A 19,188-nucleotide genomic window follows, 5' to 3' on the forward strand; every position below is an offset into this window, starting at 1 on the left:
AAAAAAAAAAAGGCAAAAAATAGTTGGGTTTTACTGAAACTGCTGTGCAGACACTGACATATGCTGCGCTCTCTCCGGCTCCCTAAAGGGAAAGGACAGGAATGCGTTCAGGGTCAGGGGTCGGACAGCTATGTACACGTGCAGAGTTGTAGCATGGCAACAGGTGCTGCACAAGAGTCAAAGCCAAGTTCCTGAAAATTACCGTAAACTTTCAATCATTTTTAGTGTTCCTGAGCATTATCTACACGGGAGATTTTCTCTTTGCACTCTTCCCTTTGTAGTCCCTGTGACATCTGTAGCTAAAGAATTATGCGTCGCAATATAACTCTGTCCTATATTTGAGAGAAATACAGTTTCGTGCAGCCACCAGGAGTTTCTGCACAAAAGGAGAAGCTCTGAGGCCTCGTAGTGTCTCGAGAAACGATAGTTCTGTGCCAAGGTATTCCTTCTCCCTCCTGAGAGAGGCCCCAGCACTCAGCGCAGCGAGGTCAACAAGTACAGACCATTACCCACCGCCTGTGAGCGCACACAGACAAAAACTTAAATATGCAGGCCGGCTCCTTTAAGATGGCAACTCAAGACTAGCCTGAATGCACTCGGAGTCGTAGCTGCAGCCGAGATACAGAGCAGAGGGAAGAAAAGGATGTCCCAATGTGGATGTGGAGAAGGCTAAACTTGTTTCKCTGCTTCTGCTGCAAAAGCTGTAAAGCTGCAATTATTCATATTGTAAAATTATGGGTGTCAGTTTGCTGATTGCGCCGCACTGAGGAAAAAGTCTTGTTGCTAGGAGAGGAGAGATTCAGTCTTCTCTTATTGGCTGCTCGCATGCGTAAGGCGGTCCAATGAGAGTCCTCTCCCCCCGAACAGCAGCGCGGTAGTAGAGCTACCCCCACACACAGAGCCGATTAATATGTCAGACATGTTTTATGGGTTAACGTGAATCAGGCGAGATGTATTCAAAAAGACTGCGGTAGTAGTGTGTGAGGATGCGTGCCTGGTGTGTGTGTGTGTGCGTGTGTGTGTCTGTCAGGTGGCGGGAGGCCATGCTGTCACAAACACACACAGAGGTAAAGAGGATGCTCCATATTCTCCATAATGTTCACAAACACACTGGGTGTAACGCAACAAACTGACGGGAAGCCGAATCAAGACGGCAGTAAGATTCCTCACATGTGCATGATTATCACATGAATGGAGCACGCAGCAGTGAAACACTAACCCTGTTTTGGTCGTCTGAAGTCGCTTAAAGGACGACTTATGCTGTTGATTTACAGCACACGGTACAGTTGTCACCGGGCGGCAAATCTCAAATCAAATCTGCAGAGGAATTCTGATCTGGTCTTTAAATGCTCTGCTTTTTGTAATCTTAACATACCTTATTTTTACCAGTTGCTGTTTTTTGCATYAACAATTTTCATATTTTTAAGGAGCAGCTGTGCAAATGGAACAATCTGTTGATCAAACATCATAAATCTGGCGAGAGGAAAACCATGAGAAGTTTATGAACCACGGACACAGCAAACATTTTACAGAAGGCGCTCTGCTCTGATGAGACTAGAACAGATTTTTTTTAGCCTGCATGTTTGTGTGATGTGTGAAACGTGGTGGCAGCATCATGCCTGGGGATAATCTGTAGTGATAAGAAAGCTGGTTAAATGCGTCTTGTTACAGGACGCAAGATAATCGAGACTTGAGGTTCACCTTCTAGCAGATCTTTATCCAGTATTAAGCTGGAACTACGTTGTATGCTCCACTCATCAGACTTTTATTTATTTAAAAAATGTCCTTTTTTTTTTTAACTTCATCCACAATAATGTTTCTTTGTGTAGAATAAATCCCCCCCAAAAAWGCATCAACATTAAAGTGACTGTCATGTGACATATTGCATTAAAGGAAAACATGTTGCAACGWGAACCTTCTGCAAATTCATGTTGCAAGGTTTGTTTCGAAGTTCAATCATTCTGCTGTTTGAGTAGAAGCTATGATGGCTGCTTGAATTTATTTACTGCTATGGAGTTTTATTGTTTCATTTATTTTTTCCTCAGTCAATGAGAGACTTTAGACTGACCAAATCCTGTGTTGCTGCCTTTGTTCAATCTGTTTTCATTTGCATTTTRAAAATGCTGGCTCATGGAGCAACATTTATGTTTGGCTTGCTCAGGACTTTGTCCTGGAGTTTAAAATAAATCTGAYTATATGCATTTGTTTTAAGCAACATCTGTACGAAAGCATGCTAGAACTTTAATAATATTCATCTTCATTGCAAACTGAATCAGGACAGAGGGACAGTGAGGAGAGGAGATTTAGAAAACCTCACAAATTGAGTTGTAGTTTGTAAAATTCTTGTTTCAAAAAKGTCTAGTTTGTGGACAAATAGTGCAAAACATRTAAATGTTGCAAAAATCTGCATTGGTATAATCAGGACCTAACTTTAAAATGTATCCAACCTAAATCTGCAAGATATTYGAGTTTATATTTACCTAGTTAAAATAAGTCCCAATGATATAAATACAGAGTTTGCATTTGATAACACACACACTACTCCCTAYAGAATTATCAGAATATATGACGACACAAATAAATAAATCTAAAATGTTAGTTTTAATGAAGTCAATTTATTGCAGTGCATTAGTAAAGTTTGTTCAGCATCCTTCAAAAAGTCTTTAAAAATAAAATTATCTACATCAATAAACGTAAAACTGAAAGACCTGAAATGAAATATAAACAATCTGCACAAAAAAAACAGTAAGAAAMTATTTAACCTTAATCTAATAAGCCTGTCTGACATTAAAATGTTAATTTCAATACATAATTAAAGATAAGTAACAATAAAACATTTCATTATGCACATCTCATTCACAAATGGGACATAATGTGTCCTTTAAACATTTTTTATWGTTTTTTTATGAGAATATAGTGGTGTGAAAGAATGCCATGTAAAGAAATAATTTGTTCAAAATGAAGCTAAACATTTTTTAAATAAACTTTTCACATTTCTGGAATTTATACTTTTTCTTTAAGTTTTAAGGACATCACATTAGTTATACAGGAAGTTTTGTTTCTCAGGGGTACAAACACATTTCTGTTGGCCAGTAACTGGACGCCGACCAAATTTATCACTTTAGCGAGGTCAAAGAAAATCCACCATCTCTTGTGTCCTATTTTACAATTCAGACATCCAATATGGAGAAGCTGGTTGCCTCAATGTGCCGGAGCAGTTTTGATATAGAAAAAGGTCAACATGCATCCTAATGGCATTATTGACTTGATTAAATCATTGGATAGCAGGTGTGAGAATGTGTCACCTGCATGGGGAGTTTGCATTATGCTCAGTGAGAAGTGGAAAAGATTCCCTGCTCAGTCCCACAGTCGGTACAATTATGGGCCTCCAGATAGGAGCCCAGTACTTAGTTCTTAGATTCTTTTACACAGGCTTGAGAAATCCTTGAATCTACCGTAGCAAAACGCATGCTGGACCTCRTACTCGGCTCCTTCAGACTAGCCAGCAGTACTTAGCAAACACCTGGTGGAACTGAGCATCTGCAGAGCTTCTTATACCACCAGCTACTTCTCATTTCAACGCTGGTAAAAACGTTCTTGAAGGGGTAATAGAGGAGAGCTGTTGTGGTTACTTCYTTTCAGAAAGAGCAGGAGTTTTTAAAGCAACAGAGACCCAATTTTTAGGGTGTTAAATTGCGAAGTTAAATTTCTTTCAACCCTCCTGTTGTCTTAGCGTGACACTCAGGAGGASCACARAAGATTTCGCGGTTGGACGACGGGGACATGATGGCGGTGTCCCATCAGCTTGTCAGTTCCCGAAACAACACAAAAAAAAACTTTGTAAAAAAAGCAAAAGAAAGAAGCAAAAGGRATCATTGCAACCACACTGGGACGTGCACGGGGTAAAAAGCTTGCAAGGTCCAATGGATTCTGTTTCTTAGGTCATATTTGAAATATACAGAATTTATAAAAGAACTGAAGGTAATGTAGTAAAATACATAACACCGCTCCTTTAACTTAATGTACCGTTTTATCACTAAAATGCRCTCACATTTTCTGAGATTGTGCTTTTTTAGGACATTTTACACACCTTCACAAAAGTTGGCAACATATTTACTGCATCAGTATATGGTACCTTACACCAGTGATGTCTAATTCAGTCATATATAAAGTGCCCGGAAGAATTTCAGCCGTTGTACATCAGCTCAGAGATTAGTTTCTTCTCCTCTTAGCGCTCTGCTCAAGTCGGCTTTACTGATGTTTGCTTCTCTGCTTTCAGGCCCTGTTTATCTGCCTTCGCTTAGATCGCTTAGGTCTTTTTTTTCACTCCGTTCAGTTTGATTTTGCGTTTCAATTTTTTGACTTCTTACTCAGGACCTTTGCAGCGTACCGATCTTTTATTTAATAACTAGTTTGAGGACTTCATGTAATATTTATCTCCACCCACTGTCAACCTGAGCAGAGGTCTAATCAGGGTAATTGCAAACACATGTGTGGGTGTGCGCAGCCAATTTAGATGTGATGTACAGCGGCTCAGTAATATAAAATATCAAATTACGTGGGGAGGTTAAACCGGTACACGGCACATGGCCTTCTCTATATACCTTTATATATTTTTTTTAGCTCTCTCACGAGTAAAGGGCAATTTGTGTGTGTGTGTGTGTGTGTGCGTGTGTGTGTGTGACTACAAGCAGCCATGACGAAGCTCATCCTGAAAAACATCAAACTAAGATTTGAACCCACAACCTAAATAACAAGCTTCTTTTTTAAATTTCTTTTGTCTTGGTGGACAAAGAAAGTATCCACAGCTTCTATATTTGTGTGAACACATGTTGTAGCCGCTGTTAATAGTTAAAACAGTCTATAAATCCACACTGTACATTATGTTCTCATCACCTATTAGTAGTAAAACTCCAGGCTTTTGTAGCATAAACCTGAGCTTATAGCAGAACCCTGGATTTATTCATGGACAAGTCCAAATGAGAGCAGAATTTCTTCCATATGCTCTCCATGTGGAGGGGRAAAAAACCCCGTTTTGTGAGCATGTTTAACTTTGAAACTTTACCCTGTGATCAGCTCTCAGTCCCTGCGATGTGCTGTGAAGGCTGCAGCCACAGATGCATGGAGTGGTGAGAAGCGATTACAGCTTGATTGCTTTCAAATCACTTGGCCAGTTTCTCTTGTCAAATGTTTGCTTTCACTTTTCACCGAAGCTGAACTGATGGTTGCTGTTAGCTTAAATGATTAGTTGTTTGTTTACGAGCAGTTTCTTTTATATATATATATATATATAATTGTGCAGCTAAAAGATGTTCGTTGCGAGCGCTGGAGTCGACGTGCCTTCAAAAGTTTCCATTTCCACAGAAGGCAGCGGCTTTTGGAGTTATTCATATCACTGACAAGAAAAGAGCTAAAAATACATCTAACACTTATTTTTCCATGATAACATCCTTCCAGAAGAATACAAGTCCTGACCCGAGCCTGAGCTGCTCTGCAGACTTACTAATGTATTAATATCTCTACTACCCCGTTTCACATTTTATAACATTACAACCACAACATTAATATATTTTACTGTTGAGTTTTTGCATCGGCCTAACTTAAAGTAGTGCATAATTATTAGGAGGAAGTAGAAAAAGGATCATCTGTGGAGTCTGTCTCTATCAGATTCAAGACTTCAAGATTATCTCTGAACTGTAATTCCCAGATTAGATTAGAATGGCCTCTAATCTATCTAATTCTCAAACATGAATATGCTTTGATTGAAACCATTTTGTCGTATTTATGTATAGATGTTTAAGATTGTTATCCTGCTGAAAGATTTTCACTCCTTTCTCAGGTCTTTTGGAGATCCTAATAGTTTTTTTTTTTCAGGTTTACCACCACAAAAATCTGACCTGCTTCCTTGTCCCTGTTGAGAAAAAGCAACCCTACAGCATGATGCTGCCACCACCATGTTTACTGACGGATATGTCAGTCAAAAAAACACTTGGTCTCATCTGGAGTCCACAACTAATCCTGGAGACAGTTAAAAGTTTTTAGGATTTGTGCAGGTGGGCGACCGTGTCTTTCTGTATTTGCAGTTGTGTCTCGCTCTTTATTGTTAAAGTAMCAGAGAAAAAAAAAGATTAAATATATATTGACTCGATTCTTTTTCTGTCTGTAAAAAAATCAAACCACTGAGTATTTCCCTGTTGCTTCACAACTATGCAATGTTTTGTGCTGGTCAGCAACAGAACATTTTAAATTAAACATTTGTTTTTGTTTTGCAACAAAGTTCAAGGGGTATTACTTTTTTTCCCCCCAACTTTTTCCATCTGTGTGATGGCAAATGATAAATTAATCAAAATTTGCAGGTATCTGTTAAATCATTACTTGCAGGAAAAATGCGTCAAGTGGGGAAACACAGTCAGATTAATCAGTTTGATAATAGATTTGTGTTTCTTTTTCCTCACTCTGCATTCCTTCCAGAGGCTGTTCTGAGCGTGTTAACATGGTTATCGACTGATTCCGCAACTTTTCCATTAAGTTGCAATGAGAGCAACTCAAAAAGAGGTTGAAAGTTTCTCTCATTTAAATAAGTGACGTGCCACCTAGAGCTGCTGAAATTCCAATTACAGAAACGCCTTTGTTATAAAATACAATCTGCAGATCCATTTGGAACCATTAATAATGCATGCCTTGCAACCCGAAATCCTCCCACTTTAGCGTTTGTAGGGGTCCTTTTAAGATCGGGGTCCCTGTTGCTTTAAATGTCTCTCAGGAACACCCAGAGCAAGCTCTTTTTTCCTCTCTTCTCTTTTGTTCACTCCTCTGTGGAAGTTTGCATCCTTTCTCTGGCCACACACGCAGCGTAAAAAGTGAAGTCACAGTTAGTCTCCATGCTTAATCCACTGTTTTGATTTAAATATATTTCCTTTGTAAACTTAAGGTAAAATTTTCTAGCATTTTGCATCAACTTGCTTTTTTTTTTTTCCTCCTTTGTGCATTTTCTCTCAACTGTCCCACATGTGCGGTTCTTTAGTTTCTAGATTGGAGCRCGAAAAAAACAAAAAATCTAAACTTTAGAGTCAGCCAGCCAGCCTGGTGTTTCTCGATGCTTTCTCTCCCTCCATTAAAAAAAGCGCAGCTTTTATCGCTCTCATGACTGGATTGTCCATGCTGGGTCCAGAAATGTTCCCCTCTGCTTTTGTTCAAACGTTTCAACGTAAACTGCATCTGGTATGATTTAGAACCGCACAGCTGAAACAGGGAGAGTTGCTGTTTAACAATGTTGCAACATATGAGATTTTCTGCTCAAAAACAAGCAGTATCAATGGATAACTCCTACAGAGAAGAATGTGACAGTTTTTCACTTGTTAGAGTTTCTCTCTCTTTTTAAAACAACTTATTTCGCTGAGGAAGTGATTTCAGTTCTGTACTGAAATCTTGGATCCGAGTGACTGAAGTCACTTCTTGCCAAATGGTGCCCTCTAGTGGACAAATGCTGGATTATTTTACCGCAGTCATGAATTTTCTCAATCACTGCGCTTGTTTGTGATATTATTACATATTTATCAGGCATCTGATTGGGCAGATATTTATTGAAAAACACTTCATTCAAAATTTAGTAACATGGTTGGTTGCTCTAMTGGTAGCCAAATAGCTTCTTCTAGATGTGATGACAAAATGCAAATGCGCAAATTTTATTTTCAGCGCTAMCACRAGCAACGGACGTCATTAATACATTTATTAATAATAAATGATTCRTTTATACTTAGAAATTTGTGCGATGAAATTATRAATGGAGAATATCATTAAAATTACGACCATTTAAATCTTGGCAAAATATAAACATCTTCATTTTTATATATACAATATATATTTTTCAGTTCTTGTAAATTCTAAATATATTTAAAATTTCAAAGAATTTTCCCTTTTTAAAAAAAATGTCCGTTTATTGGAAAGAATGCTTCATAATTCTACCTACGAGTTTTGAGCTTTTTAAAATCTGTATCTTGCTTGAGAAGCTGGACGCTGACKGGCGCCCCCTGCTGGTTTAGTTTAGTTCACCAATGCCCTGGCTGACTCTTGGCGTCATAGCATAAATATGGGAAGCAGTTTTCTTGAATTTGCCATCTACATCTGATTGGCAACCTTGGAAGAGGAGTGCATACAACAAAAAAACAAATCCATCTGCATGTTTTTAGGTCTCACACACCCCTAACTTGATGTGTAAAACAGACGACCAGGAACACATTAGAAGTTGGCAAAATTAAAATTTAATTTTAACTTTGTTGATAGAAAATGTAGAAGTGAATACAAATATTTAAAARCGGTAAAAAAAAAAATTGTACAAAGGTCATTGACTTTGGCAGCTTATGKAATACTACTGTGTCCTAAGGAACAACTTGTCAGTTTTGAGCTAACGTGTAAAACGGAAAGAAAATAAGAATATCATGTTTCAGTTAATAGGTTTGTAGGCAAAATTTCAAGAAAGCAGATAATATGTTGGCAGCATTTAGTCGGTATCAAAAGTGAATCGCTTAAAACAGGGGTGTCCAAGTCGGTCCTCGAGGGCCGGCATCCTGCACGTTTTAGTTCTCTCCCTTACAACCTTTTCAGCTTGACAATGTTCCTCTTAGGCCTTCTAACGAGCCATCATTTGATCCAGGTGTGTTAAACTAGGGAGAGAACTAAAACATGCAGGATGCCGGCCCTCGAGGACCGACTTTGGACACCCCTGGTTTAAACATTCGTACACGCTCAGTACAATTYCTAGGCAAATTTTTTCAATTGCTTGAGAAAAAAGGCAAATCAGCCAAAACATGGCAGAAACTTGGTGCTTGTAAACATTTAGACGTGGTGAAAACRACTTYCTGCAGTTCAGAATGGGAAAATAAGTGAAGTGAATTTGAAGATGGCATAATTTTGGTTGCATACAAGGCTTGTYTGAGTGTTTCAGAAACTGAGCAGCATCTCTGAATGCACAACATATTGTACCTTCAAGGGAAAAGGCTGCAAACCACAATGGGCGCCACTGCTGTCGGCTAAGAACAAGAAACTCCAGCTACAATTCATATACCTGCTCATTAAAATGACAAAATAACAGATCAGATCAGAGGAGTCTTGATTTGAGCTGCTACATTCAACAAGATTTGCATCGTGACATTGTGGACAAAAATCTTTACGGATTGTTTCAGACACTTTGCTGAAAGTGCACCATGGAATTAAAACAACTCTGAAGACAAACACAAGTGCTAGAAGGTGTAGCTAATAAAGTAAGTGCACATTGCAACCTAAGGAATACTGTTTATTTTTGCTTAATACTTACCGTATTTTCCACACTATAAGGCACACCGGATTATTAGGCACACCTTCAATGAATGGCATATTTTAAAACCTTTTTTTCATATATAAGGCGCATAGAATAGACACTTCAGTTTGGGCTAATTTGTTCCGTACTCTATTATTACACATCCACATTCATAAAGAAGTGGTCCCCGAGTACTTTATATACTAGGCTGCCCCAGTCGTTGTTTCACTCACGGTTTTGGTGCCTCTCTGTCTCTCTTCCCCCTGCCCCGCCCCTCCYGGCTTTAAATGTATTATCAAACTTTATTAACAAACCAGCGTTCTGACAACTATCCCAGCATGCACTTCTTCTTCTACGGGGGAAAATGAAGTCGGCGGCTGCTTACCGTAGTTGCTAGACCTGCTGTGGCTCAATATTGGTCCATATATAAGGCGCACCGGATTATAAGGCGCACTGTCGGCTTTTGAGGAAATTGAAGGTTTTTAGGTGCGCCTTATAGTGCGGAAAATATGGTAATTTGCACCAGTTACATTATATGCACTAACTTTAATCCTGTTAATGTAGAAGGCAGTGGCTTATGGAGAGGCGGAGAAGGCACCATGGAAGCCATAAGCCATGTTAACAGGCACGTTAGCTCTTCCCAGCTCCTCAAACGTTTTTGCATCCAAAACCAGGAGAAATGTYCCTTTATCCTGCAGAGAGAATGAAGAAAATCAGGCATGGAAAGGACACTCAATTCAAACAAACAGAAAACCCCTGCAGTCTGTCTTTTGGTGACATTAACCCTTTAGTAACGTAATATAAGTGCAGCATACAGCTGCTAGCTTAAAAGAAGGAAATTAACCACCTTCTTACTGTAGTCAACATGAATTTATATTAAAACTAACATAAAAAGCGTTCCAGCACTGAAGCTTAACTTAAAACTTAGTCTGATTAAACCAATATTTTTTTTATAAATTGGTTTAGAGTAGCCTAATTTTTATTAGGATTAATTTGTATAAATTTATACACGTAGTCGGTATTTTCCCGTATATTTCTGGGACACAAACATATTTGTTTGAAGTCCACAGGAACAAGCAAATGACAGACTTTTCATGTTCCAATATTTTAATACTAATACAACCTTTGTTTCTCTTGCAATAAAAATATTCAATATCAAAGTGAACACTTTGTGTGATTTCTTTGAGGAATATTTATTCCTCAAACCTATGTAAAAATCATAGATTTTTTCTTAAACTAACTCCCCTGACTTTAGACAGGTCTGCACTCAAACTCAAAGGTAAAGTATTGCACTTGTCTTYGTGTAACTGTTTCAGTAAAATTCAGTGTCGGGCCTGACATGGAGAGTTTTACCTGTGAAGGTGTGAGAACCACCGACAGGATGACTCCAGCATCCTCGTCCGTAGCATCMGGCGACGGCACAAACACCGGCTCTGACGGGTAGAAGCCCTTCTGGTGCCAGACCTGCAGTCATTTATATCCCAACCATTACACGGTTTTCTTTGACATTTATTGCTAGTTAAATAATAATTTTTAAAAATCCTTATTTGTTTTTTTTTTTAGGATCGGACCCTCCGTGGTTTCTTGCAAATAATTTTACAAACCTGGTGTATGATTTGTTTATAATTATTTTTGCCTTAATGTTGACTAATTAAGAAGAAATGCCTCACCAAATGCCTTAAGTAACACTCATCATGTCTATTGTTAGCTTGTTCTGCAGGCTTAYGGAACAACATATTGCAGAACCCTGGTCGGAGCATACAGTTGTTGATGGTACGGTGCATCTTCCAAAATGAACATTTAGCAACACGAGCACACCTTAAGTGTCTTGTCCTTCAAGTCCATCTTGAGCAGGGAATCTCCCACCATGTGTCCGAAGCCACAGCCGTAGAAGTAACGATACGGTCTGGTGTTAAATTTGCTGTAGTTGATTTGTGGAAACTCCAGGCCACCATACTCGTGCAGGTCATCTCCATGGAGATCCTCGTGTTGGCAGAAAACCTGTTGACGAAGACAAGAGCAGCTGTGTGTTGCTAAAGTCAGACACTCATTTAAAGAATCATTAGGCTTCGTTCAGTCAAATTCAACAAAGTTGGACACATTATGCATCACTAGAATGTGTTTGTTTCTATTTATACGTTTAATTACTGGCCCCGATGTTGGGTGAATACTCGACTGCTTTTTTTTGTAAAATCTGATTTTTTTTTTTTTTTTTTTGGCCGTGGTCGTTCACACTTCCAAATGAATACGACTTGTATGTGTTCTGTAGTGTGAACTGCAAACGACCTGAAAGTGTCCCGCATGCGCAGCAGAGGGCGCAATAGCGTCACACAGAGATAGCGTGCCCTGCCAACAGCCATAAAGAAGTGCTCAGTGTTTGCGGAAGTAAACATTGATGCCAACGGTGGAGCATAGATTTTGAAATTGTTTTCCGACCGGAGCCAGCACTTTAACAGCTTAATCCTCTTTATAGTCCGTCATGGTTGTTGTTTTTCTTCCCGCTTGCGTGTATTAGGACGTAGAATAGGGACATTTGTCGAGTATCAGTGACGTTCAGGTCAAATGAATGCGACCTGGACGTTAGGTCACATTTGAATCGGATCGGATATYGAAGTGGTCTGGGTCACATTTGAAAAAGATCCGACCTGTGTTGTTCAGGTCGGATACAGGTCGCGTTATGTCAAAAAAATGTAATCGGGTCACTTCAGGCTGCAGGGTGAAGGCAGCCTCAAACKTTTTGGTTGGTTGATATCTGAAAATAGGCATAACTGCTATTTGGTGTGTGTAGAAAACGATAAACTGTCTTTTTATATCCAATATTTCCTAATATTGAGAGCTTCATTGAGATTTTCTCTAAAGTTCCTGTGACATACAACAAATGTGTTTGTAACATAGTAAATTGTGAAATTTTTAAGGGGATTGAATATCTCTGGAACGAACTATAAATCCCTCTCACCTTGTAGGCACTGATTTTGACGCATGTTGCTTTGCTGGAAGGCCGAGTGTTCAAGTTCTGGTTTGTTGGGGTGTAACTGGTCACATTTAGGGGAAGAACAAATCGCCGTGGGAAAGTCTTGTCACTGGTGTTATACAGCTGGAAAGATCACAGAGGAGCAGAATGTTTTTGGTGTTTTTAATCAAAGAAAGTATGGAGGTCGACTAACTGTCTGAAAGGAGAAAATAGGTTGCTCAACAGTCTGGTTATGTTGTTTTACTGACTTCATCTAGTGCCTCTCCTGATTTGCGCAAGTTCTGGATGAGGTAGTTGCTGATGGCCTGGCCGCCATCTGAGCAGCAGATATCCAACATCAGGAAGCCGTCCTCCTCGAAGGCATTGATCTGATGGAAGGTGGAGATGGCTTTGGTGTGATACTTCATGGGAATGACCTACAGAGCAATAAACAAAATCATGAACTTTATGAAATTATGACTTTTGGTTTTAATTTTAATTCTTGCTTCTCATCAGACCTCTCCTGAACGCTTGTCAACGAGATGGAAAACAGTTTCCAGCTTTGGATCCCAGTATATTCCCTGATTCAAAGCCTTTCCTCTGATCTTGCAGGTGACTATCTTCAGGAGGTCCATCTTAATTGGCTGCTCGATGAAAACCACATAGTTCTCAGACATGGCTGGTACCAGAAAGAATGGCAAGGAGAGAGGTGCGTTAGAGCTGAAAGCAGCAAATGGAAGAGAGTTCAAAGAGGCACCAAAAAAATCCCATATCACATGTGGAAATGTGTGAATCACATGTGATCACATGAATTTTGACATGTGAAAGCACACGTATACGTGATTTTGGAACGCTTCATGGTGAAATCACGGGATTCACACATTACCACGTGGCAGCAATGTGTGAATCACATGTGGAAATATCACCAAAACAGTTAATTCTAAGTTTAAAGAGTTGATTTTTGACACTTGTATTATTGTGTACTGTAGGTCTAAATGCTCTTACAAAGATACATTAGAAACATAGATTAAAAATAATACATGAATGAGCAAACAGAAATTCCAAGTATACTTTATTTTAGTTTGCAGCATACAGTAACTGAAGCAAATTAAAGGACATCCCTAATATAAACATCCCATTTTAAAAGCAAGAATTGTCTAAACGTCTAGCACTGGACTGCTCCATAGTTATTAGTGATTATGAACAAGGACAACCCCAATTAACAATATGTGAAAGTGTAAAAAAGACATGCTTCAAAATGGTACACTTTAGCAGTATTGTGTAATTTTTTTCTACAACATCTAAGTTTTTCAAACAAGTTAATGTGAAACCTTTTCTACAAGAACCTACAAGAGCAAATCCTGCCTCAAGTTGTCTTCTACAACTGCATGTACACAGGAACCACATACAGATCTTAATATTCCATCTTCAAACTTGGAACCCACAATGAGACCACAATACTCCATGGCATCACATGAAACCCAAGATATCACATCAACGTCACAATTCATGTCAGCATGAATGTTTTCTGCCACAATGTCCTCAATTGTTTATTCACTTTCTCACTGTCTTCCATAAGAAATGGGTTTTTGGGGCATTAGTGCACATACTGTTCAATGAAGAGTTAGTCAGAAGCTGACATTTAAGACTTAGTCTTGCAGGGAATGAGTTGACGATCCACAACTTGGTAGTCATTGATGGTGAAATGCTCCAACTGCTAAAACGCAGTAGGGCTGCCTCCCCTGGACTGAGCTTGTCATCTCTTGAAGGCTATGGCATGACAAAGAAATTTTTCAGTGGAACAAAAGTAAATCAGTTAATAGCATTTCAACTTTTTAACTATATTAAATATYATAAACCTAATTTTATTGTCCTACTATTACCTTTGACAGAAAAGGCATCTGTGATGTTCAAGACAACGTTGGATTTCTCCTCCAGAATGTCACTGATGTCTTCAACCTCAGACCCAGTTTCATTCACAAGATATACATTTGTTTCTTCAGGGATGTTAAGCTTCTCTTTGGCTGTAAACATGCACTCATTTTTTTWWWATTATTAAAATGCTCAAATACAGCAAGTCAAATTGAATGAACGACAAAACATTACCTTGTCTTAAAAATGTTGCTCCATTGAGCTTGATGTAGCATGTCTGTCATGCATATTAAACTTTAGAGAGCACCAGCACAAATATCTGGGGAAAAAAGTTAAACATTATTTAGTGAGTTGGTTATACTTTACATTGTCACCTCCAAACAAACAAACAAACAAACAAAAAAGCAAGGAAAACCCATTAAAGGTTTTAATGGTTCTGGGTGAGGCGGTGGGGCTGCGCCGCTGCAGCTTTGCCATGTTTGCCCATCTCTAATGAAAGCTGAAAGGCAGCAGCCATTAAAATTTTCTGCATTTAAAATGTCTACATTAGAATTGATAAAGGCTTTCATTGCATTATATTGACAATGACAGGCACTCTTAAGGTGTCGTATGTTGCGCTACAATACGAAGCAGTAACGGTAGCACTGCTAGCAGCTGGTGCTACATTTCAACAGCAACCGGAGAGCGCGCGGGAGGGAAGAGCAAACAAAGCGAACACAACATGGAGGGAACTGAAAGTGCAGTTTTTGAGGAAAAATAGTGGTAATATTGATCGTGTCCAACAGCCTTAGTGAAAAAACAAATCCACTATAACTGATAAATTTGTCTATCTTCCTCAAGTCGACATTTAGCATCTCTGGTGGCACRTTTATTAAACTGGCACTAGCATTTCGTCAAAATTATACGTACAAACAAAACTTACCTGTGTTTTTTGTTGTCCGAAAAGACCGCTCTGTCCAACAACTGGTTAATCCCAACGAAAAATAACCGTTGTCTACTTTTTTGAAACATGCGCATTCATAGTGCGTCCGTCGCAACAGACGCACTATGCTTACGCACGCTACGTAAAACGCGAACCGTGAGGACTCAATCACAAATGCACACTGTGAGTTAGTGAGTTTACTATAAAACTGCACCAAATAACTGACACCAATAGGTGTTGCTATCCCAACACTGGAAGTGTTTCYAAGTAACACTTTTGAATTTGCTGTGGTAATTTGTATATTTTGTTAGGCCATTCTGTTTTTATTCTAACTTTATTTGTGTTTTGCATAAAATAGGTCATGTTTGTATTGTTATCTGCTTTAGGACAACTGACAAAAATTATCTTKTGTGCCAATTCTTTCGCATTTACATTGATTTTTATTTCTGACATTTTACATTGCACATTATGCATTGTCCAATTTCTGATAAACAAATTAAAAATGATTTCAATGTTAGAAAAAATAAAAATGGAATTACATTATAGATTGGTATCAGTGTTTACTTGTCAGATTTATTCCATTGTTGACATAACATTTAAAAAATATGAAATGTTAATATATATGTTGTATATTCATTAAATACATCTTAACTGYATAACAATAATAACACATTCAAGAATTTAAATATATTGAGRAATGTAATATCGGTATGACAGGCAATCTAATGATATGTGAAAAATGTGACCACAAGATTGAAGGAACATCGAACACATATACAAAATACTTGATCACAGGTGGAAAATGTGACCGACATGTGAGAAAGGGGAATTACATATGAAAACATGTGATTTTCATGTGATTTTCGTTCGTGGATTAYGTGAATCACATGTGGACAATGGGAATCACATGTTTTCACATGTGAAAGCAWGTGATTTTCATGGGATTTTTTGTAAGGGACAAAGCAAGGCTTTACCAAAGCTGTGGTAGTAGGAGGGATGGGACTTGTTTGCTGGAACAATTGAACAAAGGACTTTGGCTCCCTGCAGGGTGTCTTTGCTTTCTGTTTTCTCAGGGGGGACTTTGATGATGTTGTACAGTGTTCCTAAAACATAAGATATAGCATTGGCTTTGTGGTGAAATGTATAAGTTTTTATAAAAAAAATGTTTTTTGGTTTTTATAAAAAAAATGTTTTTTTTTTTTTTTTTACATATTTGTTAAAACTGTCACTATGTCCTTACAGTATAATTTGAGTAATAAGTGAAATAAACAAAATTCCTACAGTGCTACTATCGTCAACCATTCAGCGCCAGAGCGCATGAAGTTCCAATTTTTGACGCTAATGGAACCCCATAAGAAGGAAGGTTTCCAGTTTGCTACAGTTGCTAATGGCGGAGAAGCAACTTACCATTACAGAAAAATAGTTTATCCGCCGTTATCGGTGGCTATGTTAACTGTAGCAGAGCAGAGAACAAGTGGGAGAATATGGCAGGGCTTTTTTTCTTTTAATAAAAAAATTAGATTGTCAGGACAAAGTGACAATAAAAAAAAATGCAAAAATTATTTTTATAAAACTTATGAAAAATTAAGATTTAAAACAGTAGAAAACCTAGTAAAAGTTAAATAGGTGTGCTTCACTAATGAATTGGCCTGACCTCTGCTTCCATAGGAGTTGCCCATATTGTAGGCGGTGCCGTCTGGGTCATAGTGGGGATGAGCAGTAGCACCATTCACAGCAATGAACTTGCTCCAATCAACCTGTAAAGCACAAGTAATGCCACAAAGTAGTGCACAGTGGTGAGTTCCAACAGCAATTTTCAAGTCTTGCCCCTGAATTAGATTTAGGTCTGGACTTTGACTCAGTCAGTCTTCCGTTATAGACACATCTATAGATTTATTTTATGGAAGAGGAGCCTCCCAGCAAAGACCTTTTGAACAGAAATCAGAACATGATGATCGTAGCTTCTAAAACTGTATTACATGACAGAAAAAATATGATGCACAACATTTAAAAATGGAGGAATCACCTCCAAGCTYTTTGTGATGACTATAATAGTACCTTTTCCAACATTTCCAGGTTTTCCGGGTTCACTTTGTGCATGAAATTTGTCTCGGTGCTGACATAGTAGTCACCCTTGTATTTCACAAAGCTCACACTTGCATTATCTGTAGGTTCTGGAACAGAAAAAAAACATAACTTTAGCTTCTTTTATGTTCATGAAGCAGAGTTTTCAGCTTGAACTTACTGTGTGGAGTTTGGTTATGTAAAACATTTTCTCCTCCCTTGCGTCCTGCTATATTTTGTTATTATGCAACTGCAGCACAGGAAATTCCTTAAGAGGCTTCTCTCCAACACAGCTGGAGTAGAAGAGTTTGAGCAAGCAAAGGCTTTAAAAAATATTTTGTGCACACTTAATCAGAGCTAGATAGCTAGCTCTTCTCAATTGTTATAGTTTCTTTTATAAATCCTAACTCTTTATTCTTGSCTAAAACAAGATTGAAAATAAGAAGGAAACACTAAAACTGAGAAGGATTCCTAGAGAAGTACACTCTGTTCATTCTTCTCCATCCTCTGTCAAATCAATATCTAATAGTCCACCCACTGCACTCACCCATCATCTCAAAGCGAGAGAGAAATCTCTGGAAGAAGTTTTTACATGGATCAGGCACTGCCAGTGTACCGAACTCTGACATCACGATGCGATCTCGCTCGCTGTTCTTCTTGTAGGCATCGCTCTGTAGGAAGTGACTCTTATACGTCACCTGGCCGTTCTTTATCTTAAACTGGTGAAGCATGGCCATCCCGTCAAACCAGTGGTTGTAGCTGTTGGCAAAAATAAATGTTGAACTGGATGTATAGAATTATATTTTGAAGAAAACATACTGAGACCAAGCAGAACCAGAATGATGCAATCCTTGCTGATTTCCATACTCACTGCGTATTTCCAAACTCAAACTTCCCTGGTCCATTCCGGAGGAAATTACCATTGATCCAGGATGGGATAGAGCCTTCAACTGTGGTGGTGATTGGTTCAGGGGTTTCCTCTACTGTGCTGATAAGAGGAGCAATGCTCTCTAGTCCTGTAACTACTTTGGTCTTGGCAGTAGGTTTGGCTACATCTGCAGAAAACATAGCCAGCATCTTAATTACACTCTATGGATATTAAAGTTCAGCTATAACTATTACTATTATCAATTTATTTCTCTATCAAGCCTCATTCATGTGCTTATTTGACGGATACCTAGTGCAGTATATTGCTCTAAATAATAAAGCTGTTGTGATGTTGTGGATTAGAAATATTTTCCTTGAAGCAAAAAGATAAGGGATTCGATTCCTGGCTCAAGGTCTGTCTGCATGGTCTTAGTGTGTTTACTTCATACACAAATGGTCTCTCACCAAGTACCATGGTTTCCTTCCACAGTCCAAAAATGTGTTATGCTTGCCACACCTGACAAATGGGGGCTCGTCCAGGATAAATTGAAAATTGAATAACTAATTAGGCTTTTTTGGGAAAACAGCAGATCTCAAACTGAAGGCAGATGAAGTCCCTAAACAATTGACTGTTGTTTAGATGAATAATAATTAATGCAAAGAAAATTTATTTTAGAGCAGTTTTAGGCTTTTGCTGTCATTTACTAACACTTAAAACTCATCTTTGTTGGTCTTCAGCCATAGAAAACAGCCACATGTTTTTTTTTTCTTCACAGTATAACTGCCTTTCTAATTACAAAACTCATACATGTTATTTCTCACAGAATATGTACCTAAACACTGTTCAGAAAATGTTGCACAATATGTTTATGAAAAAAAAACTTTATTTAGTAATACTTAGCTTTGTTAAGACTATGAAATATGTGTAAAGCAAAATACAATTACATAACCATGACATTGCAAAAAATAGTTTGATTTGTTGAATTTGATTGTACTCTGAATTTAGATTTCAGTAGTGGTACATATTTTTGTCAGCAATAGAAACTGTTTACACGAGTTTCTTCAATAAAGTGAATGTTATAATGGATATGTGACAAACTTATTCTCTCTATTAAGATAGTTGCAAAAGTTGTTAAGAAAAATCAATAGTTTTATTTACTGGATCACTGGTGGCCTTCTTGCACAATCAATCTCTATAAAACATTCACATTGAAATGT

General features: G+C 38.2%; 2 protein-coding genes across 11 annotated transcripts in view; one reads left to right on the forward strand and one right to left on the reverse strand.

Moving 5' to 3' along the window:
* Positions 1 to 19,188, forward strand: part of LOC103475800 (sorting nexin-19-like) — a 142,820-nt gene that overhangs the window by 79,264 nt on the left and 44,368 nt on the right. The gene's annotated exons all lie outside the window — the stretch shown is intronic.
* LOC103475802 (beta,beta-carotene 9',10'-oxygenase-like) lies at positions 9,822 to 18,186 on the reverse strand. Its single transcript, XM_008427674.2, has 11 exons — positions 17,975 to 18,186; positions 17,651 to 17,862; positions 17,098 to 17,213; positions 16,694 to 16,796; positions 16,014 to 16,142; positions 12,764 to 12,924; positions 12,515 to 12,682; positions 12,252 to 12,389; positions 11,114 to 11,296; positions 10,649 to 10,759; positions 9,822 to 9,987 (listed from the first exon to the last, which is right to left on the reverse strand). Exons 1-11 carry the CDS (start codon positions 18,178 to 18,180, stop codon positions 9,871 to 9,873), a joined length of 1,644 nt encoding a protein of 547 aa, XP_008425896.1. The 5' UTR covers positions 18,181 to 18,186; the 3' UTR covers positions 9,822 to 9,870.

This window comes from Poecilia reticulata, linkage group LG14, assembly GCF_000633615.1.
Source record: "Poecilia reticulata strain Guanapo linkage group LG14, Guppy_female_1.0+MT, whole genome shotgun sequence".
In the NCBI taxonomy this organism is placed as follows: Eukaryota; Metazoa; Chordata; class Actinopteri; order Cyprinodontiformes; family Poeciliidae; genus Poecilia; species Poecilia reticulata.